The sequence below is a fragment of the Macrobrachium rosenbergii genome, chromosome 54 (assembly GCF_040412425.1).
Source record: "Macrobrachium rosenbergii isolate ZJJX-2024 chromosome 54, ASM4041242v1, whole genome shotgun sequence".
In the NCBI taxonomy this organism is placed as follows: Eukaryota; Metazoa; Arthropoda; class Malacostraca; order Decapoda; family Palaemonidae; genus Macrobrachium; species Macrobrachium rosenbergii.
In genome coordinates, this window is record NC_089794.1 from 48,023,474 (window position 1) to 48,049,128 (window position 25,655).

The 25,655-nt window shown below is 44.4% G+C and overlaps 1 protein-coding gene across 1 annotated transcript in view; it reads right to left on the reverse strand.

The window, feature by feature from the left end:
• Positions 1–25,655, reverse strand: part of Rad17 (Rad17 checkpoint clamp loader component) — a 237,028-nt gene that overhangs the window by 165,430 nt on the left and 45,943 nt on the right. The window contains 2 exon segments of the mRNA XM_067098243.1: positions 9,098–9,239; positions 10,266–10,385. Coding sequence (XP_066954344.1) covers positions 9,098–9,239; positions 10,266–10,385 — 262 coding nt within the window.

Below are 25,655 nucleotides of genomic sequence, written 5' to 3' on the forward strand. Positions count from 1 at the left end.
CTACTTGCATGTAATGGAATGTGCCAATAAGCATCTTTTAGGTCTAGTTTGCAGGCCCAAGAGTTTAGATGTAGATAGGGAAATATTGTATTAGCCTTGAGCATGGTAAAGGAAGGTTTTCTTATCATGGTGTTAAGCACATTCATGTCAAAGATTAGTCGTACTGTTCCGTCTGGTTTTAATTTATAGAATATGTGATTGGAGTAGTAAAAGGAAGTTCTGGGGATCTGCTCTATGACTCCTAGTTTTAACAGTCTATCACATTCTGTTTCCAAAATTTTCCGCTTGTTAGCTGAATAAAATCTATTTTTACCTACCCTTTTTAATGATCTCTGGGCTTTTAGTTTATTATTAAACGGAATTCTCATCCCTTCACTAATAATTTTACAAGCAAAAGTGGCATTAGGAAGCTTTCTCAAACTATTAATATTCATTTGTAGTGACTTACCTATCCTGTTTTCTGGGGGGGTCTGGGAGGAGTTATACATTGAGTTTGAGGGCCCAGGCGGCAAGGTCTCTTGTCTTCCATCCTTCTTTAAAGCATTTGGCCCAATGTCATGGTGGTCTGGTGCTGAGCAAAGCTCGTTATTATCTGGTGCTGAGCAAAGCTCATTAACAACTGGTGCGGAGTAAAACTCGTTATCAACTGGTGCGGAGTAAAACTCATGGTCTGGTGCTGAGTAAAACTCATGGTCTGGAGCTGAGTAAACATCTTGGTCTGGTGCCAAGTTGCTTTTATTGTGCACTGGTGCATTAAAAACTGGTGCTGAGCATGGCTCAATTTCTTGGATGGAGAAAAATTTATTTGTCTTTCTTTTCTTTGGCTCCTGAATTATTCGCTTGTCCATTTTGGAATCTCTCCCCCCCCTGAACCCACCTCGCCTATTACCTCTTCTAAGTGGCTGAGACTTGAATCCAAAGCTAAAGTTAATTTGGGACCTCCCTCCTTTGGGGAAATTGTACCTTCTTCCCTGAAATCTGCCACCAAAGTTGAATCTCCTACCCCTGAAGTTTGCTGGCCCTCCTCTGAGGAGGGGACCCTTACGAAAGCAGGCAGCAATGGCAGTTTTTTGGTCTTCAGTTATATTCCAAATTTCTCTAATGTCTGCTTTGATTATGAGATCTCTCATCTCTTCCTTGAGGTATCTAGGAAGTGCTCTACTTCTAAAATTCCTTATCAAATTTTTTACTAAGTCTATGTTCCTTCTCAGAGGACCAATAATAATCTTGGACAGGAACTCAATGTCATTTACTTTAGAGGATATACTATGTGTGCCAGTGCTGCATGCCCTTGAAAGGCAGAAAGACTCATCTTAATATTTTCTATGTCATAGAAAAATTTCCTCTTGTGGCTATCATCAAATATCTTACCTTCAAGCCAGAAATTCAACTTTGGAGTATTGATCAATTTAAAAAAGTCTGAGAACTCCTTATTTTGACTACTAACAAAGAATTTATCCAGATTATCACTATGGCCTTCACTGAAAGTTAAAGCTAATAATGAGTTGTTCAAAAGAATTTTCCCTTCTCTGTGAAAAGATGGTTCAGCTTTGAAATTGGTGGAAATATATGAAGGAATGGGTTTATGGAAGGTAAGAAGGTTGAAATCCTCGTAATCATTTTCATCTTCGTTATTATAAAAGGAAAAGAGGTTTAAATTTGCACTTTCAGGTAACTCAGGTGATCGTCTCGAGTGCTTAGTAGGTGGGGGGCCCTCATTCTTCTTAGCAGGTGAACCACTTCTACCGAGATGAATGTGTTATTGTATCAGTGAGTTATTTTCCATAATTTAATTTCAATTTTTTTGTTCAACAGGTCTAATGAATATGGACAGCAGCGGACCTAGAAGGCTGAAGTCAAGCAATGGGGTTCACGACTCAAATAGCCCTCTTAGGTTAATTCAGGACCTTATTTAAGTGAATATGTTAGGTTTAGTTCTGTTATTATTGACATAATCTAGACCTGCCTCATATGTTGTCCTTTGCAGATCGCCCCCCAGTGTACTAGGCTAATGTCGATAGGTTGAAAGTGGGAATTGTGAACCCAAACGACCTAACTTACCTGTGGTCTAGCCTACTACTAGTTACTATTAAGCTGCGGGTTTTTGAGTGTCAGGCAAGCACTTAGTTTTGTATACCTAGTAATAAGTTTCTTTATCCCTAGAGCATTTAATTGGTTTCCTCCTATTATTTAAAGTTGTAATCATGCACTGCTTAAGCTACTTACGCTATGTTCGGAAATGGCTGCTCGAACCTTTCAAAATAACAACAACTTACGTATGTGGGCCGCCATTTGCATTGATGACGTCACAAGTCCAATTCCGCTGCTTTCCATATGACGTTTTCGTTGTAAACAAAATTTAAAACCTTACCCTTTCTGAATAATTTTCATGAGTTTGATTCTGTTGGAGTAACATATTAACAATGTCAGAATTTGAAGGTATATCACTTCCTGCAGTCGATTGTGGACATTTTTTGTTGTTGCCTACATCCTCCTCCTCGGAATCTTCGCTAAGCCGATGAACCTCCATGGAAGTAAGAGTTTGCCTCTCCATAATTTGGGAGTGGAATGAGATATTACACTAGGTGCTGGGAGCAAATTTGTGAGAACCGGCAAACCAAAGTTGTAAGCAGCGGGAGGGATAAGAGGAGAACCTTCTCTGCCGAAGTCAACTTCAGAAATGTGACTACTATTGCCGAGTCAACCCGCTCGTCTCCGATAGCTCCGCCCAGGGGGCGTGGTTTGGGGCTCATGCCGCCTCTTGGCGGGGTGGCAAGTCCGGAAGGTTGAAGCCTCCCTCTCCAGAAGCTTGCTTTCCTAGTCTGAACCCCAGATAAGGAGAGAACCTTCTCGCAACCGGGACGTGATAATAGGCGTCTGAAAGATCTATAGAGGTGGTTACGGCTCCACGGGGTAGTAGGGTCCGAACCTGTGAGATTGTAAGCATGCGAAATTTGTCGCATTGAATGTATAAATTGAGACGAGACAAGTCTAGGATTACTCTTTGCTGACTGGAGCCTTTCTTTGGAACGCTGAACAGTCTGCCCTGAAACTTCAGGTGCCTCGCTTTCTTTATAGCCCTCTTTTGGAGCAGGTCCTTCACAAAGTCCGGGAAGGCTTTGGACAGTGACTGATGGAATCTGACTAGCGGAGGAGGGCCTCTGCTCCAGCTCCATCCCAGACCCTTGGAGACTTTGCTGTGGGCCCATGGACTGAAGGTCCATTGGTCCCGAAAGAGATACAACCTCCCGCCTACCTGAGGAGCCTCACTGGGCGGGAGATGATCTACCTCCTCTGCTACCTCGGCCTCCCCTCCCTCGGGAGATGGAGCGAGACGCCGAATTGCCTCTAAAAGAGCCTCTGGCTCTACTTCCCCTGGCATTTTGGTTGAATGCCCGAAATGCCCCTTGGCTTTCAAATGAAGCGTTGAAAGCCGGAGATGTCACATAAGTAGGGGAAGCGAGCGTGTGTTGGGCTGGCTGTACCAGCACATACTGTTGCTGAGGCTGTGCTTTAGAGGTCGAAGGCTGGCCGGCTGGAGAGACCGGAACAGCCTGCAGCACAGTCTGGGTATGAGGTCTTTTAAACTTCTTGAACCTCTTCCCGGGTCTGGGATGAGGTCCGGCGGACTCCGTTGGCTTCCACTTGTAGGGGAGACCCCAGCGGGAGCGGAGGCTTTGGTTTGCCCTGGTTGCCTCTGCCAGGACTGTATTTACTTCTTCCTGCGGGAAGAGATTAGCCCCCCAAACAGAGCTCTTCATGAGCCTATTGGGCTCGTGCCTTATAGTGGCTGCCGCAAAGATGTGTTTTCGGCAATTCATACGAGCCACTAAGAAGTCGTACAGGTCCTGTTGGAATCCCACCAGTAGGGATTTGGTAAGGACCTGGAAGAGGGCTTCTTCATTGTAGACAACCGAAGTTGCCTCCGCCAAAGTCAGGGAATGCAGGGACCGACTCAACCTGCTCTTGGCTTCCGATTCGGCCTTCAGAAGAGATTCCGGGAGTTTGGGAAGCTGCTCGCTGAAGAGGGAAGAAGCGCAGTCAGGGTCGAGCCTACCCACCGTAAAAGTGGCTGGAGCTCCCTTCCAAAATTCAGAATCTCCGGGGAAGACGAGAGAGGTGGGATCTGTCTCACGGAGTTGTGGAAGGGGCTTGCCCTCGATGCCTGCCTGACTGGTAATCAGAGCTACCTTAGTCGTGCAGGGGGTGGGGATAGCATCCCTCACCGAGAACATCGTAAACGTCCCTTTGACAGGGGTGAGTTTCGTGTTCTCGGCCTCCCACTCTGTGAGCGTGCGCAACAGGGTGGATTGTGAATGGTCCCTCGGAAAGATGACAGTCTCCTTCAGGACCTTATCTGATCTTATCCAGGCTTCCTTGGTAAGCCTGGCATAGCCTGGGTAGGGAGGCACTAGGTCAGGTGGGAAGAACTCCAGCTCCTCCAACCTGCGAGTACCCAGTCCTTCAATGGTGAGGGTATCTTCATGCTGAGGAGCATGAAGAGCCAGGCACCAAGGGTTTCCCTTATCAAAGGGAGGAAGACCGAAGCGTCCGAACAGCGTAAGACTGAGCTGCTGCTCCGGCGCAAGCATAAACCCAGAGAGCAAGCTCTGCTGGGTCTGTACCTTCTCTGCTAGGGATTTCACCGACTCGCCAGAAGACTTCAGGCCCGAAGCCAACTGGGAAGAGAGTTCGCTAATCCTGGCCTCCACCCTTTTATCGAACTTCTTCATAAGAAGTTCTGCGAACGCCTCCCGGTCAAAGTCAGGAAGAGGGGGACTCGCCTTACTTTGCCTAGATCTTGATCCCTTTCCAGAGGGGGGAGCCTTGCTCGTAGAGGCACGGGGCTAGGGGCCCGTGACGACTTCGAGGGAGCTCCGGGGTGAGGCCTCTGGGGTTTGAAAGACTTTGATAAGGTCTTGGTTTTCACAGACTTTACCTTGGGGACAGTAGACCTTGACCTGTCCTCAAGGTAAGAGGATTTCTCAAATCCTCTGAAGGAAGAAACAGAAGAGGAAGGAGAGCTAAAGAGAGGATCAGAACCATCTGCCTCACTTACCCCCTTACCTGCAACCTGGTGGTCCGGGTCAACGCTCATCGGCTCGAGGTTGATGTTGATCGCCGCGACCTCCTCCGCTACCTCTCCACAGATGGCTTCTTCTTCATGGGAGGGCTCCGTCATCTCACGGATCCCAGCGATCAAGGGGGCGGCTACTTCCGCCGGGACGGACGCTGAGATCCGGGCGCAGGGGTAGAGGAGATTGCAGATCTCCTCTGAAAGAACGTAGGGTTTCCCCGACGCGACGTTCCTCCCGAAACCACTGACCCAGGTCTTGAGGATCGACAGCGAAGAGTCGCGGGAGCTGCGGTCGGCCTGAAAGGAGGGGAGTGCTCACTAACGAAATCTCCAACTGTCATATATATATATATCAATAAAGGCCACAAACTCAAGAGAGAATAACGATTAGTGGACATGTAGCTTACCGACTCATCCAACACTCGGTCGTAAAGAGCATAGCACACCTCACATCCATCAGGGTGCCAGTCGATCAGGTCCCCGACTCGGACTGCGCAGCCGGAGTGAGAACGACACACTTCGTGTCCACACGACTACTGCAGGACCGCTGTGCACCCATGCTCCTGACAACGTACCATCTGTAAGTGGACAGATGATACATGAGTATGCTAATAAGGCACGCCGGAGTAGGGTCGCTGGAGTTGAGTCTTAATTTTAAAATGACTAACGGAGCATGCAAATGGTCCGGTCAGACCCCGCCGGAGTTAATTCCGGTATTAGGGGAATGATATACAAGATACATGAGTGAAAATGTTAAGGACCGCCGGAGTAACTCCGGTGCTACTAGAAAACCTTAACCTATGATCATGCGTCATAAACAAAATAACGGATTGCATAAATACCTCCGGACACAGTCCGGTAGAGGTATGGTAAATACACAGTACGGAATGGTTAACAACGAGTACTTGCCAAAAAACAATGGTTATGATACATTGATTATAAAACTCCGCTTTGATGCCGGGGGAATCGAGTTACACCATACTTATGGTGGCGGCAGAGGAGGCGGGGTGAGCGCCGTCCACCCACACACCATACCCACCGGAGTGGTTACATTAAAGAGGGGGTAACGGGAGACCCGACAAACTCGGCGGAGGTAGGATCTGGCCAAAGTCAAGACAGATTCCCAGGGTATATGGTCGATGTTCCAGTTGTATGAACAGGGAAAAAACAAGGACAATAACAGCTAGAAGAAGAGCGGACACCGATACGGAGGCCAGTTAGGTGGATAACTAACTGGATACTGAACTAACTCTCCACGGGGTGTCGGTCTTAAGAGAACGACCACCCTGGGCAGGGAGAAACTCGGTCACGCGTCTGATGCTACGGAAAGGGTAGGGAATAGTCAAGTGGAGGGAACCTACGGCAGCGGCCAGATGGGTGGGGACACCCCTGGACGCCGATATAAACCCACGACGGGTGTCGATCATGGGAGAACGACTACCAAACGCGGGGAGGATACTAGGTAACATTCCAAATGCTAAGGGGATGCAAAGTGGTGGTAATCAATTAGCGGTGGCTAGGGAGTGGGGAAGCATCCCCTAGACACCAAAAGAACTCCCCATAGGATGCCGGTCAAAAGAGATCAGCGTCCCTGGCGCGGGGAGAACTAGGGAAAACCACCCAATGCAAAGGAAGGGGTAAGGGATTTGTTAGGCTAGCGACACGAAAAAGGCTCAGAGCAACCTCTACCCCAGGCTTGCTTCTCAATGACAATTTTTACACGGGTAGGAAGACAAGCCGAGGGATGGAAGGGGAGGTGGGATAGGGGGGGAGAGGAGAGGGGGAGACACACGATGCCAGGTTGCCTGCCCCGACACCGACGGCTTGGACAGGAGTAGGCTACGAATGAGAAGACCCTCGCTATTCTAGCCTAACCTTACGAAGACCCAAGAGTCCGAGCTGGTAGGCCAAAATAGGGAGAGGGTGGGAAAATCATAGGCCTAATAACACCTATCCGAACCAGATGATACCGTCAGGAGGGCTCAGAACGTGGGACTCTCCTACCCACCCATGCCTCCCTCCAAGCCTCAAAACGACCTGGTCGAGGAAGTAGGGAGCAAAGAGCCGTAAGGGAGCCTAACTTCCTAGGCTAACCTTCCGAAGCCGAACAGCGGCCAGGAGGACTAGCCTAGGAGACCCAACACAGGAACTATCTGACTAAAGTAACACTAAAAGTTAACCAAACAATGTATAAATATAAAGTAAATAATATATATATCCGTACAGAACATAAATGATAAAAGGACTCATGTAGAAGGGCGGGCCAAACCACTCGCGACATATGGGATGCGGATGGTAAATAATGGCCGACCCTTGCATTCAAGCGTAACAATATTAATCCAAAAATATAAATGTCATCCGTTAACGTATAAATTAGCAAATATAATTAGCATAACAGCACCATCTCAGAGAATATAACTGTGAGCTGGAGGAGGAATGGGTCCAAGGAGAACATGGAATTATGATCACAAAGGCGAGAGGGGGAAACCTCATAGCCTACGATAAGCGAGGACCCGCGCCTCCCCAGGGAAGGGGTAATTCGGAATAAACTGACTCCGACAAGGAGTGAATATGAAAATATGTAAAAAACACATAAATAAAACATATTATCATACAGCATAGGGACAGAATCATACTGTTAAACCAAACGAAGACTGAAGGTCACGTGTGGTCAGAGAGAGAGGCAGCCGAGACCGGCGTCATATTCAACCCCATAATTATCGAATTAGAGGTTAAATAAAAGGTCTCAAAACGCCAAAAAACTCAAAGGGAGATGGTACTCAACTTAGATGAAGGAAAATCCTGAATGGAAGACATGCCAGCATACAGAGAAAGCAAAAGAAGCACACCGTTGAAATGTACAACAAGGCGCTGGCTCGTGCTAAAATGGAATGCCAATATGGCGGCCGAGTTGTTGGTATTCGGGGAGCTGGTGCGGGCTTTGTAACGGCACATCGCTTTCGGGGATTTTGAGATTGGATATCTCTACAGGGCAGAGGCCTGTGGTAGTGACAACACTCACCCTTTCCTATATACGACTCCATTTTATGGAGCTCGCACTGGGGGTAGTAACCCCAGCATTGCATTTAGCTTTTCTCTGGTATGTTTAGCAATAAATTTACCTAGAAATATGTGCTAGATGGTAATTTCACTGGGTGACACAGGTCAAAGCCCAGAAATATACTGTATGTTCAAGATTTCCTCCCATAGAATTTGAACAAATTTTGGGGAAAATATGTTCCATGTGCCATAAATCACTATTGGCAACTCTTCAGATAGCAGTAAGTGAGTCAGAGAGTGTGCTGGAAAGATTCAGTCTTTCTTGAGGTGATGTGGTGGAATGTTGCCCCAACTTCCCATTCAAGGATGACTCGTAAATATTTTACAATATACTCCGAATTTGTTATTGATTTTAGTTCTTATATGTTATGATATTGTGTGAGCTATAATTATAATTTTACAAAATAAAATAAAAAATATTAGAAAAAAGCTTTTAACTTGGTAAAATTACATATTTTTATGACTGTCTTTTGGAATAGACGGTTGGAAATATTCACCTTCAACTTCCCCTCAAAGGTACAGGAAGTTGTTTAGAATTTTTTTCTTATACCACGTGCACATGCATATCTTCCTCTTTCCATTTATGTATTTTTTTTTAAAATGGCCATCCTTAAATTTAGCAATATATACAGTATATTTAGCCGGGACTGTGAGGGTTAAGGAGATCATAATCTAAATAACTAAATCTATTTCTAAAATGACAGTGTAGTTCCTCAGAAGTTACAAATTGTATTTTCTTCATCCACAATGTTATCTTTACCTAGCCCAATGTATGACTACTTTTCACACATTTGAGGTGTTTCATCCTGCATCTCGCCCTACTTCACTCACAAAAAAGCTGAATCAAAGTACCCTAACCAATAACAATATCTGATCATGAATAATTTTTCCTAAAAAAAAAAATAACACTGGATATCTATTACCAAAATTACATCAACAAAAAGCCAAGAAAATACAAACCATTGTCTAAAAAAGCTGACTCATATTTTGATATTGGGTTGATCCATTCCACAATATTTAAACCAGCTTCCTTGCCTAATATTTGAATAGTGGCACTTTTTCCGCAACCTGATGGACCTGACAGCAACAAGAATCTGCGGCCCTACAACAACAACGTTGAACAGTTAGCTTTTTGAGTTTATAATACAGTGTTATTGTACAAAAGAAAATATAAAAATTATCACATAAGTTTCTGGTGTACACAAATACTACATATCAGCTGATGATCAACTTACTGTAATTCATTTTGCTAATTTCAACCACCAAAAATAAAGTTACCAGCTATAATGTAATCACAAAAGCAAATCTCTTCTAGCAAGGATAAACAACAGTGAATGACCATGCTGGAAGCAATGGACCTGATACCATTTTAGAGGCTTTTCAGAATACAGAAATAGCATGATGGTCAAATTACACACAAAAAGTTTGTTCAGAATTAAAAATTGGCATTCAACACAAATGTGAATAACAATACTAAAGCCTACAAGCTATATATTGTACTGTTAAGACAGAGAGAGAGAGAGAGAGAGAGAGAGAGAGAGAGAGAGAGAGAGAGAGAGAGAGAGAGAGAGAGAGAGAGAGAGAGAGAGAGAGAGAGAGAGAATGCAACAACACAAAAAGTTGTTGTATTAGTTCCCATCCCTTGGATGGGAACTAGCACAACTAAAGAAGTTCAACATCATCCACAGGGGAACTTCCTAATAAGACACGGAGGAACTTCCTAATAAGACAATCTCATATTGGAAGAGAATACTGTACCAGATAAAGTTGCTAACAGTACCATTATCAGCCATGTCAAGAATAGATTACACAAAATAACTGACAAAATCATGTCAGTTACAATTATCAATTCAAATTTCTTTTAAAGAGTTCCCATGGATGAACTGCTGTCTTTGAAGCACCCCATCTTTGCAACTTCGTGTTATGAGCATCAAGGTTTTATTTCTTTAGAACCTAGTACAGTGCTGTATGACAGTAGTAAAATGAATCTCCTTCAGGGAAAAAATAATTTTAAAAGCAAAATCTGGATATAAACATTGCATCAACTGAATTCTCATTTGTTACAACCTAATGCTACTAGCACCAGTACCACAGCTATTGCATCACTGTGCAGTTATCTTATACATACCTTCATCCCTGCCAAGCTTTCCACCAACCAGCTCTCAACTTCTTGTATCTTCTTTTTATGGACTGCAAGGTCATCCTTCACTGTAGGTGCATATATGTCCACCCACAATTCTGAGGTACTCTGTGAGAAGTGAACGGAAGACTATAACAACAGTTTATTAAACAAATCCAAAAAATACACTGAGAATACATTAAATACAGAAGAAATTTTCAAAAGATGAATCTTCCTACCTCTTTCAGAGTAAAACATAAAATCTCAAAATGATATTTTCATAATAAAATAAATTTTTGAACATACTTACCTGGTAGTTATATATATAGCTTAAGTCCCTGACGTCACGGCAGAATTTCAAAACTCGCGGCAATCGCCGATCAGTAGTTAGGTGAACCACCTGTGCGCCCTCTACCCAGGTACCTGGAACCATTCCAACTATTCCTCAGATCTTCCATGCCCCTAGTCTCTAGAGGGGAGGAGGGTGGGAATTCAATTATATATAACTACCAGGTAAGTATGTTCAAAAATTTATTTTATTATGAAAATATCATTTTTAAACATCTAACTTACCTGGTAGTTATATATATATAGCTGATTGACACCTTTGGTGGAGGGTCAGAGACAGCTAACATCGTTGGAATTGTAATATAATTAAAGTTGCAAAACAACTCAAGGTTCCTACCTGTTAAGAAAGCTGACATCAATGTTTTCCTGCCTCATTATGTCTGCATTCCTTAAGAGATCCAGCGATCCACCCAGGGGGCTGAAAATCTCTAGGGGCTGTCAACCGGTGTATAACCTCTATGTGACTAGACCTCCTCTCAATACCCTTGTTCCGGGCGCTACCAAGGAACTTTCATCCCAATGATTGCGGAAGACTGCGTCCAGTCTTCACAAACAACCATAAAAATTCTCAATTCCAAGGTAAGAAAAAGGGTATTGGTTTATGGGATTGTAGGGGTATTCCCCTCTCCCACTACTGAATTAGATGCTATAAACGGACCCAGCGTATAGCAGTCTTCGTATAATGTTTGGACTTGTTTTAGATAGTGAGAGGCAAATACTGACTTGCTTCTCCAGAAGGTCGTGTCCAAGATACTCTACCGGGACCTGTTCTGTTTAAATGCTACAGAGGTTGCTACTGCCCTGACCTCGTGTGTCTTTACTTTCAGAATCTTGTGGTCCATCTCGCTACATTCCATATGTGCTTCTTTTATCAACTGTCTGATAAAATAAGACAGAGCATTCTTCGACATCTGTACAAAGGGCTTTTTGACTGAGTACCAAAGCCCTTCTGAATTTCCTCTTAAGTCCTTTGTCCTATCCAGGTAGTGCCTTAGAGCCCTTACCGGGCATAGGATTCTCTCTCTCTCCTCCCCTGTGATGTCCGTCAGATTCGGAATCTCGAACACTCTGGGCCAGGGTTGTGATGGGTGTTCATTTTTGCAAGGAATCCTAGTTGCAGTGAGCAGATTGCCTAGCCTCGTCTAAAGCCTATATTCTTGCTGAGAGCATGTATCTCACTAACTCTTTTCACTGTGGCCAAACTCACCAAGAAAAGAGTTTTCATGGTGAGGTCCTTTAAAGATGCTCTCTGTAAGGGATCGAACCTACTCCCCATGAGGAACCTCAGGACCTCGTCTAGGTTCCATGCTGGTGAGTTCTCTACTCTCTCCTTGGCAGTTTTGAAGAATCTGAGTAGGTCCTGGAGATCCTTATTGTTTTACAGGTCCAAGTTTCTATGTCTAAAAACTGCTGCCAGCATGCTCCTATACCCCTTAATGGTAGAGGTAGAAAAATTAAGCTTCCTCTTAAGGTGTAGAAGGAAGTCCACAATTTTGGGTTACAGAGGTATTGGAAGAGGACACATGGTTGTCCTTGCACCATCCTCTAAATATAACTCCCACTTGGATTGGAATACCTTAATGGTGGATGACCTCCTTGTTCTTGCGATAGCGCCAGCTGCCTCCTTCGAAAAAACTTCTAGCTCTTGTGAGTTTTTCGATAGTCCGAAGGCAGTTACTTGTAGCGCTTGGAAGTTTTGGTGATATCTTTCCAAGTGGGGTTGTTTGAGTAGATCTACTCTCTGAGGTAGGCTCCTCGGGATGTCCACCATCCATTCCAGTACCTCTGTGAACCAATCTCTTGTCGGTCAGTAAGGGGCCACAAGGGTCATTCTGGTACCCTCGTGTGACACAAATTTTTTCTTTTCAGTACCCTGTGTATTATCTTGAAAGGGGGAAATGCATACACGTCCAAGTTGGACCAGTCCATCAGGAACGCGTCTATGTATGTCGCCTCGGAATCTGGTACGGGAGAGCAGTAAGTTTCCAGTCTCTTCGTTTGTGCTGTGGCGAAGAGATCCATGTACGGACGTCCCCAAAGTCGCCACATGCTTCTGCAGACGTCCTGATGTAGCGTCCATTCTGTTGAGAGGACTTGATTTTTCCTGCTCAGAATGTCCGCCCTCACATTTTTCTCCCCTTGGATAAAGCGGGTTACTAGTTTGACATTCTTCTCCTTTGCCCAGAGAAGAAGTTCTCTTGCTGTCTCGTATAGAGACCTGGAGTGAGTGCCCCTTGTTTGCTGATGTAGGCCAACGCTGTCGTGTTGTAGGCGTTGACCTGCACTCTCTGTTCTCCACTGTGTGTTCAAACTCCCTGAGAGCTAGAAGGATTGCAGTTAGTTCCTTCTGGTTGATGTGTCACTTCGCCTGCTCTCTGGTCCAGGAGCCCGAGACTTGTTCTTTCCCTAGTGTTGCTCCCCATCCTGAGTCCGACGCGTCGGAGAACAACACTAGGTCTGGGTTCCTCGGATGTAGAGAAAAGCCCTCCTGGAGCTTGACGGGGTCGTGCCACCACTAAATACGGCCTTATTGTTCCGAAATGGGGATGCACTTGGTCTCTAGTTCTATCTCCTTGTCCCAGTTCTGATTCAGAAGAAAACTGTAACGGGCGTAGATTCAGTCTTCCCAAGGAGACAAACTGTTCTAGCGAGGAAAGGGCCCCCAGCAGACTCATCCATTCCCTCGCCGAGCATGTTTGTCTCTTTAGAAAGTCCTGAAGTTTTCTTAAGGCTTGTCCCGTCCTTGCAACAGACGGATAAGCCCGAAAATCCTGACTCTGAATCTTCATCCCAAGGTACAGAACCTCTTGGGATGGGATCAGCTGAGATTTCTCTCTGTTTATCAGTAGACCTAATTCCTCCGATAACTGAATCGTGGTCTGAAGATCCTCCAGGCAGCGTGTGCGGGAAGGAGCTCTGAGGAGCCAGTCGTCTAAGTACAAGGAGATTCTGATGCCTCTCGTGTGAAGAAAAAACCTGCTACATTGGTCATCATCCTTGTGAAAATCTGTGCTAGACGTTTGACGCCAGTGCATCCTGCATCCTGAGCTACCTCCACATCTTGGCTTCCAACATCTTGATGCCTGACGTCCTGACGTCCAATGCCTTGACGCTTGACGTCTTGGAGTCCAGCTCCTTAACGCTTGCCGTCATGGTGTTTCATTCCTAGACGCTTGACGCCAGTGCATCCCGCGTCTAGAGTTTCATTTTCACTACGTTCAGCGTCTTGAACCTCTGGACGTCTAGAAGCTTTAGTTGGACGTCTGTTATCCTTCTTCTCTCTGCCTGGTTGCCACGCTTGCACCAGAGAAGACAAAGTCTGCTGCATATTTTGCAGTAAAGCTATCTGCGGGGCTTCCTGCTGCTGGGGACAGGCTGGGGAAGCCTCAACTATGGGAATTACTTCCTCCTCATCGTCAATAATGGATCGTGGAGAGGGTTCAGCAGACGAGTACCAATCCGAAGGAGGAGGAGGAGGATGTACGGAAGGCAGTACAGCATCCACCACACTCTTGCTGCCTGGCGTCCTGACTGAACAGGACTGTCTACGTTTGCTCTTAGTAGGAGAGCTACCCTCGGAGCTGGAAGGGAAGAGCTCCGGGCTGCTCCAGAGGCTACAACCTGGAACCTGTGAAGTCTCATCATGACGTCCCTCAATAGGGGCTAACTTCCTCTTGAGAGGTCTCGACTCCGACACCAGACGCCAGCCCCGTCTGCTTAGGCCGAAACAGAGAGCCCGAAACTGGAATACCTTTCCCCTGTGGACGAACCTCAGATATTTCTTGGAGTTCGGGTGAATGGGGGTGTGAAAGTACGCATCCTGGAGGTCTAGTGAGACCATCCAGTCGTGCTGTCTGACCGCTGCTAGAACCGATTTTGTCGTTTCCATAGTGAATTTTGTTTTCTGCACAAAAAGGTTGAGTGCACTCACGTCTAGCACCGGTCTCCAACCCCCCCGAGCATTTGGGGACCAGGAATAACCGATTGTAGAATCCTGGGGATTTCGGATCTTGAACTCTCTCTATGGCCTCCTTTTGCCACATCATAGACACTTGTTGTTGTAGAGCCTTTGCCTTGGTTCTGTCATTGCATTTTGCAGAAAGGTCTATTGGTCTTGCTGCTAGAGGGGGGTCTCCTCAGGAAAGGGACCTTGTACCCCTCTTTGAGTAACTGAATGGACCATAGGTCCGCTCCTCTTTTCTCCCACACTTGCCAGAAGTTGGACAGTCTGGCTCCTACTGCTGTCTGAAGGTGCTTCACGTCAGACTCTGGCTCTTCCTTGCCTGTAGCCTCTCCTTGTTGATCTTTCACCAGCGGGTCTCGTATTTGGACTGAATGACTTTCCACGAAAGGGCTGAGTCACAGGAGCTTCTCCTTTATGCTTCTGCGTGAAAGTCGCTGGGAGCACTTTCCTCGCTGTCTTAGATATTAAGATCTCGTGTGGTTTTTTGTGCTAAGGATGAAGTAAAATCTTTAACTATTTCCTGTGGGAACAGATGCGATGATAGTGGAGCATAAAGAAGTTCCGACTTCTGAATGGGCGTGACCCCATTAGACAAAAATGAACAAAGAAGGGCTCTTTTCTTCAAGATGCCTGCTGAAAAAAGAGCCGCTAGTTCGTTGGCACCATCTCTGATAGCTTTATGCATACAGGACATGAGGTGAATAAGCTCCTCTGTGCCAGCGTTCTGAAAGTCTTCCATCTTCTTCCCCAAGGCTCCCAGGTTCCAGTCCAAGAAGTTAAAGACCTCAAAGGCCCTGAAGATGCCCTTGAGGAGGTGATCCATCTCCAATGGGGCCAAAATTGTTTCGCCTTTCAAGTATCCATTACGCGGCTGTCTTAGGCGCCCACGAGAGAGAAAGTCCCCTGGGATGAGGCAGGAACTCCCAGGTCAAGAGGTTCTCCAGTCTGGAAAAATTACCGAAAATTTCGATCTGGAGGCTAGTCTGGCCAGGGGAAAGAGAACACGGTTCGGCCTTGATCTTTCTTAGTGGCCATCAATCCTGCATGGTTTTCAATGCTCGTTTGGAAGATTAGACATAATCATCTTTGTAAATGCTGTCTTCTTGTAAGTCTTCCCTAAAGTAAATTGAGAATGGGGAGATCGAGGGCAGCTGGTACAAAGTTCTCTGGAAAAAGTTCCGTGTCCGACATCAGATTCTTTAAGTCCGACGAGGGTGATTCTCTTCGTGTTTCTCTTCGTCCGGTTAGTTATATATACGCCCTGCTGATTGACACTTTTGGTCCTGGCGTCCAGCTTCTCGACTCTTGACGTCCTGGCGTCCAGCTTCTCAACGCTTGACGTCCTGGCGTCCAGCTTCTCGACGCTTGACGTCCTGGCGTCCAGCTTCTCGACGCTGACGTCCTGGCGCCCAGCTTCGAAGCTTGACGTCCTGGCGTCCAGCCACTGCCCTGGCGCCCTGGCGCCTCCAGCTTCTCCTGGAGTCCTGGCGTTTGTGGTGTTCCGTTTCTGGACAAAACCTGACGCTTGAGAAGTGCATCCCGTGTCCAGAGTTACCTCTGTGATGGGGACTGCGTTGCAACCGGTGGACGAAAAACAACTTTAACCTCGCCTTTCCTATGGCGCAGGGTGGCGTCCTGGGAAGCGTCAACAGGAACGCTCGAGGGGACGATCGCTCGGGAGCTAAAACCTCTCGCCTCCCTTAGCCTGTCGACTTTCATTCTCCCAGGGGTTGGGGAGCTTGGAAGAGGTCTAGGGCTAGGAGCACGACAGGTCCGAGCGGTCGCACCCTCCACTGCACTTGCACTAACAACGCACTAACACTTGTATTCTTTAGATCTCTCATTGTTGACCACATATTATCCCTGTCTTCTGTGAGGGATTTTACCTGTTGGGCCAGGGCCTGAATGGAAGCCATCATACCTTTAAGTGTTGGGTCCTTACCTGTTTCAGTAGGGGGTTCAGAGACTACCACTACGGGAGAAGGATGAATAGGGTAATTAGCAAGGGAAAAGAATTAACTATTCCCTGGTTATATCAAAAGAGTGAGACATAGTACTTGGCTCTTTGGCTCTTCTGAGTGGGGATCCGAGTCCCGACAAATCCAAAAGATAGATATGTTATAAGAAAATCAAAAGCGAACAAGCGAAAGCCAAAGCCAAAGTGTACTTCACCAAAATAAGCTGCAAAAAAACACGGGCTATGAGCGAAATTCCAACGATGTTACCGGCACGACGGCAGGGAAGATCTGAGGAATAGTTGGAATGGTTCCAGGTACCTGGGTAGAGGGCGCACAGGTGGTTCACCTAACTACCGACCGGCGATTGCCGCGAGTTTTGAAATTCTGCCGTGACGTCAGGGACTTAAGCTATATATATAACTACCAGGTAAGTTAGATGTTTAAAAAAATACATTTTGACGTGGGAAAAAGCTACTTTTAGTAGTCACTGTTGAGTCCTCAATGAGTTACTTTCCATGGGTCTACCAGAGTTCCATGGTGACCAAACTAATATCAAAGAATTCTCTTTTAGTTGGTCTTGTAAGAAAGAGACCAAATTGAAAGGATAACGATAAAGGCTATGACACAAGGTTTAGTAGTGTAATGGACTCAAAGATAAGAGGGCACTTTTCTTTATCTTACAGCAAAGCTGTACCCAGCTCTATCCATTGCAAACATTATAAGAAGAGGTTGTTTTGATTCATGTACACCAGTCTGCCATTTACAGGGTTAGACAAACAGACTGGCATGGAAACCAAGAAGTGATTACTTTCTGTTGATCAGTGCAGGATGATCCCTCGCCCAAATCCCATGCCTTTTCGTCAGGGAAGTGGGAGGGTTTGAGGACTCAACAGCCACTACAAAAATAGGTTTTCCTACGTCAAAACCTGTTTTTGATAGCGTAGTTGCTTGTTTCATCCTAAAGGAGCTTTACAAAGAAATTGAAAGGTGACAAAAAGCCTTAAGGTCTCAAATTTTAACCCCAAAAACCAAAAGAAAAACCTTTCTGGTCCATGGTCAAGCCACAAGTTTAAGCCCCACTCTTTATTCTTTGGTAAAAAAGAACAAGAAACTAAACACAAACTTATGTTTTAGGGTGAAGTTGTAGAGTGACTTGCCTAAGCATGCTGGGTTTGGTTGGAGCATTGCCGCACCTTCCCCCAGTGATAGTTAGCATACCCACCTGTCAAGAAGATCCCTGGTTTTCCACTGCAGTGCCTATGGGGTTAGGACTAACCATACAACCTACTGATACAGGGTAATCAAATTTGTCCTAGTACCTTCCAATCTTTGTTTTAAGAATGCTGTCTCCAGTGACTAGGGCCTGGATCATTAGGAGACCTCTTCAAAAGAGACATTTCTGAAGAAGGCCAATGATGTACAGTACTTACTTTCCTAATATCATGTGACCTAGGAAAGGAGTGTAGATTTACCTTTTTGACTGAAGGACACTAAAATTATTCTCAGCCATTGTAGAGAGCATGGTTTATCTGTGCTAGGGTGTAGGAAAATCGGACCCTTCTGGGATGTTTGCCGTGACATCTAGGTGAACCTTAAGTGCTTGAACCAGGCATAATGTTTTGTTTGCTAAAGTGAATTTTCTTATCAGAATAGATTTCCTTCTTAAAGGATTCTCATTCTTGGCCAGGAATGATGCGCCAGGGGACAATAATAACTGATGGTCAGCTGTTTGCATGATGTATCGTCCGTCTAAGAGAGCCCAGTTTACTTTTTTGTCTGAGTTCTTGAACAACTACTGTTGCTAATTTTGTAAAAATTCTTGGGGCAATGTTTAGACCAAAGGGCATGACTTTGAACATGTAAATATCTTTCGTTATTTGGAACCCTAGGAAGGGGCAGAAGGGAACGGCAATAAGGATGCGCCAGTATGCATCATTCATATCTATAGAAGCTGTCTCCGGTCCCTATTGGAATGATTAAGCCTACTTGGGCAGTGGTAGTCATCCGAAACTTTTGGAAAACAATGTGCTTCTTCAATGTTGATAGGTCGAGGATCACTATTCGTTCAGAGAAATCCTTTTTGGGGACACTCAAGAGTCGTGCTTGGTGGTGAACATACGCATGTTTCTCTATGGCTCCCTTTAACAGGGCCTTCTGCACATAATCTTCCAGAGAGGGGTCTGGTTTTTGGAGGAACCCCTTTAAAGGGGGGGGGTGGATGAGACCATTTCCACCCCAGCCCATTGACTATAAAGCTGTGTCCCCAAGGGGAAGATTTCCATTCCCTGTGGAGTCGCTGAATGCAGAAATGACCATACAATTCAAAGAACTATGGTCGGGAATGGATTCTATTGGTATCCACCTCTTCCTCTGCCTTTGCCCTTGATAGGCATTCCAGGTGTTACTTTTCCTTTTCCGCTATAGGAGGGTCTTTGGGCCTTGTGAAAAGGATGTCCTTGTTGTTGTTGTTGTCCCTTTGTAGGGAGTTGTCCCTTCTGGTCACCTACCTGTTTCTGAGGAAAACTTTTGGGGGTGACTGAAGGCTTATATGATTTTTGGTCATAGCAAGCCTTTTTTTGGTTGGGTAAAAGAAGTTTTGGATTTTTTGTTTCCTGAATTCTCCTTTTCCCAGGAGGGTGTACACTGTACAATTCTGTTGGGGAGCTTGCTCGATAAGTTGAGCCACAACAGACTTCTTGAACAGGTCCTTACAGATGGGGTTTGAGTGTAATAATGAAGTCACATAGGGAAGTGACTTGTTGGAGCCCTTCAATGTCTCCATTCATGCTTTTATGTGTCATTCTACAAAGTTCATAGAGTGCTTCCTATAAAAAGGGGTTCTGTAATCCATGACTAGAAGGCCATACCATGTTATAAAAACTGTTCTGGAATCTTCTGGAAGCCTTTTAGTGGCAAGGTTTTCCAGCAAGGTGGTAAGGTTATAATACAAGGAGGCTTATCCCAGCAGATGTTGTTAAATTCTGCTGAGGCTGTCCCCTCTGAGATTCTTCTCATTGGGGTCCCAAACTGTTGAGTACAGGCAGTCCTACAACGGTCTTGACTTATGATGTTCCGAGCTTACTATGCTTTTCAAATATATTCATCCAAAAAATCCTTTGCAGTTTGGGCAGTCATGTTCAGTTTATGACAGTGTTTGAGTAATGTAAAGGAATGCTTAAAATATTCCAAGTTCACGACACTTTTCAAATATATTAGTTGAAAAATCTGTTTCTGTTTACAACACATCCCGAGGTTACAACGCTTTTTGATAAATTACAAAAGGAACTAGTTTCCGAGCATGTACAGTAGATGTAGTTGACCATACAACAACCCTCCTGGGTCACACATGCAGGCGCACATACCAATACCAAAGAACAGACCACTCACTTGTAATATATTCATCAAAAAATCCGTTTCTGGTTGCAACACACGTTCTGAGTTAACAACGCTTTTGAAACATCAAAAAATCCATTTCTGTTTACAGCGCATATTCCGAAGTTATGACGCCTTTTCGACATGGCTCCTTACTCCATGTCGTAAGTGGAACTAGTTTCTGAGCGTGCACAGTAAATGTAGTTGACCAGACATTGACCTTACAGGGTCGCTCACGCAGGCGTGTAACAATACAGAACAACAGACCACTCACACATTTGCCTCTGTTGTGTTAGGTTGTTTCTTGCTACGTTGTTGTTGCCTTACTGTTCCTATGTACAGTAAACCCTCCGTATTCGTGTTCTCACGATTCGATGACTCACCTATTCACGGATTTCTCTATGGAACGTATATACACATTATTCATGGAAAATTTGCCCATTCGCGGTAATTTTCACTGAGAAATATTCATTAAAAAATTAGTATTTTCAAATCATTTTCATGACTAAATGCACTTTCTGTGATAAAATTATTAAAATACTTAGGCATAAGCAATTTTAGAGGTTTTTTGTGCATGAACTATCCAAATAGGCAGTTCTAAGTGTTTCTAGAGGGGTTTTAAGTATTCATGGATTTTAGCTTTTTGCGGGGGTGTATGGTATGCATCCCCTGCGAATAAGGGGGGTTTACTGTACATACCTTTACTATGGCTCCAAAATGGCAAAATGCTTCGTCTGATGCCAATGCATCGAAGAAGAGGAAGACCATCACCATGGAAGTCAAGTACGACGTAATCAAGAATTTGGAAAAGGGAGAGACGAACACTGAAATAGGTCATGCACTGGGTCTTAGTAGGATGATGGTCGTGACCATAGTAAAGGACAAGGAACGTATCCTTAAGCACGTTCAAGACAGTAATAAATGTCAAGGAACGAAGTCAAAACCTTGTGGAGACGGGAAGTTATTGCTGGCCTGGCTCGAAGACCAGAATGACGTGTTCCAGTGAGCCTTAGTGTGATTCAAGAGAAGACTAGGGAGTTGCATAAGGCAGCAGTGAAGAAGAATGGGGAAGGGAGTGCCAGTGAAGATTTTGCCGCCAGTAGAGGTTGGTTTAAGTGTTTCAAGGCCCGTGCGAATTTGCACAGCCTTAAGCTACAAGGTGAAACTGCTAGTGCTCATAGTGAAGCTACAGACAGTTTTCCTACCGGTTTGGCTGAAATAATTAGGGAAGGTGGTTATACTGCTGACCAGAAGTTTAATGCAGATGAGACAGGGTTATTTTGGAAGCATATGCCAAGCTGTACGTACCTTTCCAAGGAGGAAGAGTCAGCACCAGGCCATAAAGTTGGTAAGAAGAGACTGACTTTACACTTTGGGGCCAACACTAGTGACAACTTAAGCTTAAGCTCTTGCTAGTTTCTTTTGCAGAAAATCCTAGGGCTTTAAAGGGCATTTTCAAGAGTCAACTCCCTGTCATTTGGAAGTCCAATAAGAACGCTTGGGTTACCTTGATGGTCTTTGAAGACTGGTTCACTGATCACTTCGTGCCTCCAGTGGAACGGTATTGTGCCTTCAACGGTCTGCCGTTTAAAGTCCTGCTTGTTTTAGACAATGCTCTTGGTTACCCTCAGAGTTTGAGTGATATGAACCGTAATGTACAGGTGGTGTATCTTCCTCCAAATACTACATTGCTTATACAGCCGATGGATCAGGGAGTCATTTCTAACTTCAAGGCATACTACCTTAGGAGGACAATACGCTGTGCTTTGAGAGATGTCGAAGTAAGAAGGAGTTGACTCTGAAGCAATTTTGGAAGGGCTACAACATTGCAGATGCTGTTAAGAATTTTGCAGGCGCTTGGGAAGAGGTTAAAGAAGACAACTTTGAATGGGGCCTGGAAGAAACCGCATCCGCAGTTTGTAACTAGTTTTGAGAGGTTTGGGAGGGCAGAGGATGTGGAGACTGTGACAAGGAAAATCGTTGGGCTAAGAAAGAAGCTACAATTGGAGGTGGAAGCTGAGGATGTCACCCAGCTGCTTGCACCCTATGGAAACTTGTCATTGGAGGACCTCACTGAGTCAGATTGCACAAGCTCCCCAAAAAGGGTTACACAATTTGTGACATTTGATCAATTCCATAAGGAAATTATGAGTAACATCAAAGATGCCCTTGCCACAGAATGGCAATATATAAGGGACAAGGTACATGATTCCAAAAAGGAAATTAGGTCAGTCCTGCACACCCCAAAGTGTAAAAGTTCTGCTTCCTGTAACCGAAAAGTGAGAGTGGATACAAATTCTGCCCAAACAAGGTCTAATGTTTGAATTCCAACTGGAAACAACAAAATGGCCAATTGGGACTACAAAACTTCAGATCAAAACATAATAGGGGCTCCAATACACACCCCTGTTGACACTGATAATCCTTGGCGAGATGCCTCAATGTACATTTTCTCTCCTGATTGTAAGTATCTAATTAATGAGAGAAAACCATGATCGATGTTGTGCATGTAGAGTTAGAGACAGGGCACCATTTCCTAATACAGAATGGCATCTGGTACCACCTTCAGCATATATTTGGTATACAGTGAACCCCCTGTATTCGCAGGGGAAGCGTACCACACCCCCTGCAAATAGCTAAAATCCGTGAATACTTAAAACCCCTCTAAACACACTTAGAACTGCCCATTTTGATAATTTAAACAAGAAAAACCCTGTAAAAATGCTTACACCTGAGTATTTTAATAGTTTTATCACAAAAAGTGCATTTATTCATGAAAATTATATGAAAATACAGCAATTAGTGAATATTTCTCAGCGAAAAATACCGTGAATGGGCGAATTTTCCGCAAATAATGGGTAGATATGTTCTACACAGAGACCTGCGAATGCGTGAGTCTGCAAATCATGAGAAGGCGAATATGGGGGGTTTACTGTATATTACAGTACACCTGTATTTGACATTTATTTTACTGTATAACAAAATGTATTTTACTGCTGTATACTCTACCTTATTGCATACAGGACTGTACAATACAGCATTCTGTACACTAGCAATTGTAAATTTTTACATTCTAGAACCACCAGTGGGCTACAATATGAAGTTTTTGCCCCACATCAGAATGTAGGTTAAACATCAAACAATGTGCAGTATACCTAGAAGATTAAAAGTAAGGCTTTCACACCTTTATTTCTCATTTTTATACATTTTTCTTGTGTCGTTCCAGCTTACGACGATTTTCGGCTTATGACGTGGCGTCGGAATGGAACGCCCCTTCTGAAACTGGGATGACTGATGCAAATGGCTTTAATTCTGCCATTGTCTTATTTTCTAGTCATTATAACATTTTGAAAATCTGCCTTCACATGATTTATGTTTAAAAATGAAGGGACAGAAGGCTAGGGCTACTCGGTGAGCAATTTGGGTCTTATCCAAAATAGCAGTAGAGACCCATCTTCCTCTGACCTGGTAAAGGGTGTCTTCTATAGCTTTAAATGCTATAGGCACAGGTAGAGAACCATTTCTTTTAGTGGTTTCTCAATGTCTGCTGAAGGTGGTACCAGGTGCCATTCTGTATTAGGAAATGGTGCCCTGTCTCTAAACTCTACATGCACAACATCGATCATGGTTTTCTCTCATTAATTAGATACTTACAATCAGGAGAGAAAATGCACACTGAGGCATCTCGCCAAGGATTATCAATATCATCAGGGGTGAGTATTGGAGCCCCTATTATGTTTTGATCTGAAGTTTTGTAGTCCCAATTGGCCATTTTGTTGTTTCCAGTTGGAATTCAAACATTAGACCTTGTTTGGGCAGAATTTGTATCCACTCTCACTTTTCGGTTACAGGAAGCAGAACTTTTACACTTTGGGGTGTGCAGGACTGACCTAATTTCCTTTTTGGAACCATGTACCTTGTCCCTTATATATTGCCATTCTGTGGCAAGGACATCTTTGATGTTACTCATAATTTCCTTATGGAATTGATCAAATGTCACAAATTGTGTAACCCTTTTTGGGGAGCTTGTGCAATCTGACTGAGCTTCAACAACTGAAGTGTAAATGCCTGTTAAGCAAGGTGCAGAAGTCCTGGGTGAGTTACTATACCCCTTTGATAATGTAGTCGTTTCAGTCGGGGTTAGGTGGATCCTAGTATCCCTTTTGAGTGAAAGATCCTCTTCAGCATCTGATAGCTGCATGGGGGATAGATTTCCTTCTGGAAAGTTTCTCCCATGTACAGCTGAAATTTGTGTCCCTGATCCTTCTGGGTTCAGCAGGGCCACTTCAGTGGCAATGTCCACTTCATGTCCATTAGTAGGGATGTCACCCCGATGTAAAGATTCCTCCGCTTCCTCCACAGGGTTAACCTGGGAGGTACTGGGGACTGATATTTCTGGGTTTTGGCCCAAACATAGATCTTATTCTGAAAAAGGGTTACGTATCTGCTGCTGGAGTTCTCCCGGAAAGATATAATCTCCCCCTTCCTCACCCCTACTGAACCCTAGGGCCCATTGAGACAGCTTAAAATGGGCTGTTTCGTCCTTAAAACTTGTTGCCAGGAGCACACTACAGATTTTGCACATATCTGGTGACCAACCATATTTTACTTGTTTTTTGCAAAAAAAGAAAAACGAACTGAGCAATTTCCTGCGGAACACTTGAGCTGAGGGTCCTGCATAATGGCAGCCCTGTAGTAATAAAACACAAGTTGTTATTAGAAAGTAGTTAATACTAATTGTCTGTAATCCTTATATAGATAGTATATTCGATATTACAGGCTAAGTTGATTACAAGATTGTAGCTGAAATATTTTTTATTTACCAGCTTAAACACTAAGATTTAGGTTAATTTTGACACCAGTACATAGCTGTATTACTGTACTATACAGTTAGTCCTTTTACAGGGGCGATGTGAAACTTAATTTTTAATGTCATGCCATTCAGGTTAACTGCTATAAACTAATTTGTTTATCTAACCCAAGCTACTGTTTTATATGGCTTAGGTTAATGTTCTAACATAATCTACTTTAGGCTAACAGAGGATTTCTTAGAGGGTTCTCGCTTAGCCTATTCTAGGCTTATTTAAATCATACTTAAAGATATAACTATACACGAAAAAACCCTCTTAAAATCTAGTTTGCTTTTTTACCTGGCCAAGATTACCCTTTTATCTGATATTTGGCCTCTGGTTTATTTAATCTGAACTCCTGTTTTAGACTAACAGTGGGGTATTCCCTAAATATGGGGTTCCTACTTAATCTAGTTAGGCTACTGCCTGGTCTAGGTTTATATCACCTTTAAGGATACAGGGTGCATAATAACCCCACTAATATGTAGGCTAACAAATTGGCTACAAGTTGCAAAACCAGGTTATCAGTTTATTAAGCCTAGGATACTATTTATATCTAATCCTAGGCTATTTGGTCTAAATTACTGCATAGGCCAATAAAGGGATTTTGACAAAGGAAAAACCTATTTCTGAGGGAGGCCCCGTGTCACCCGGTGAAATTCCATTCTAACTCGAATTTCTAGGTATAAATATTGCTAAATATACTAGAGAAAAAAGCTTTCAGGAATGCTGGAGTTACTACCCCCAGATCGAGCGTCTTCTAATGAAGACGTTGGTATAACCGAGGGTGAGTGAAAAAATCACAACCACAGAGCCACACTCGATAGACATCCCCATGTCAAGATCCCCGGGAAGAGCGAGGGGCCGTACCAGCGCCCATGCTCACCCGCCCGCCATGTGGCGACTC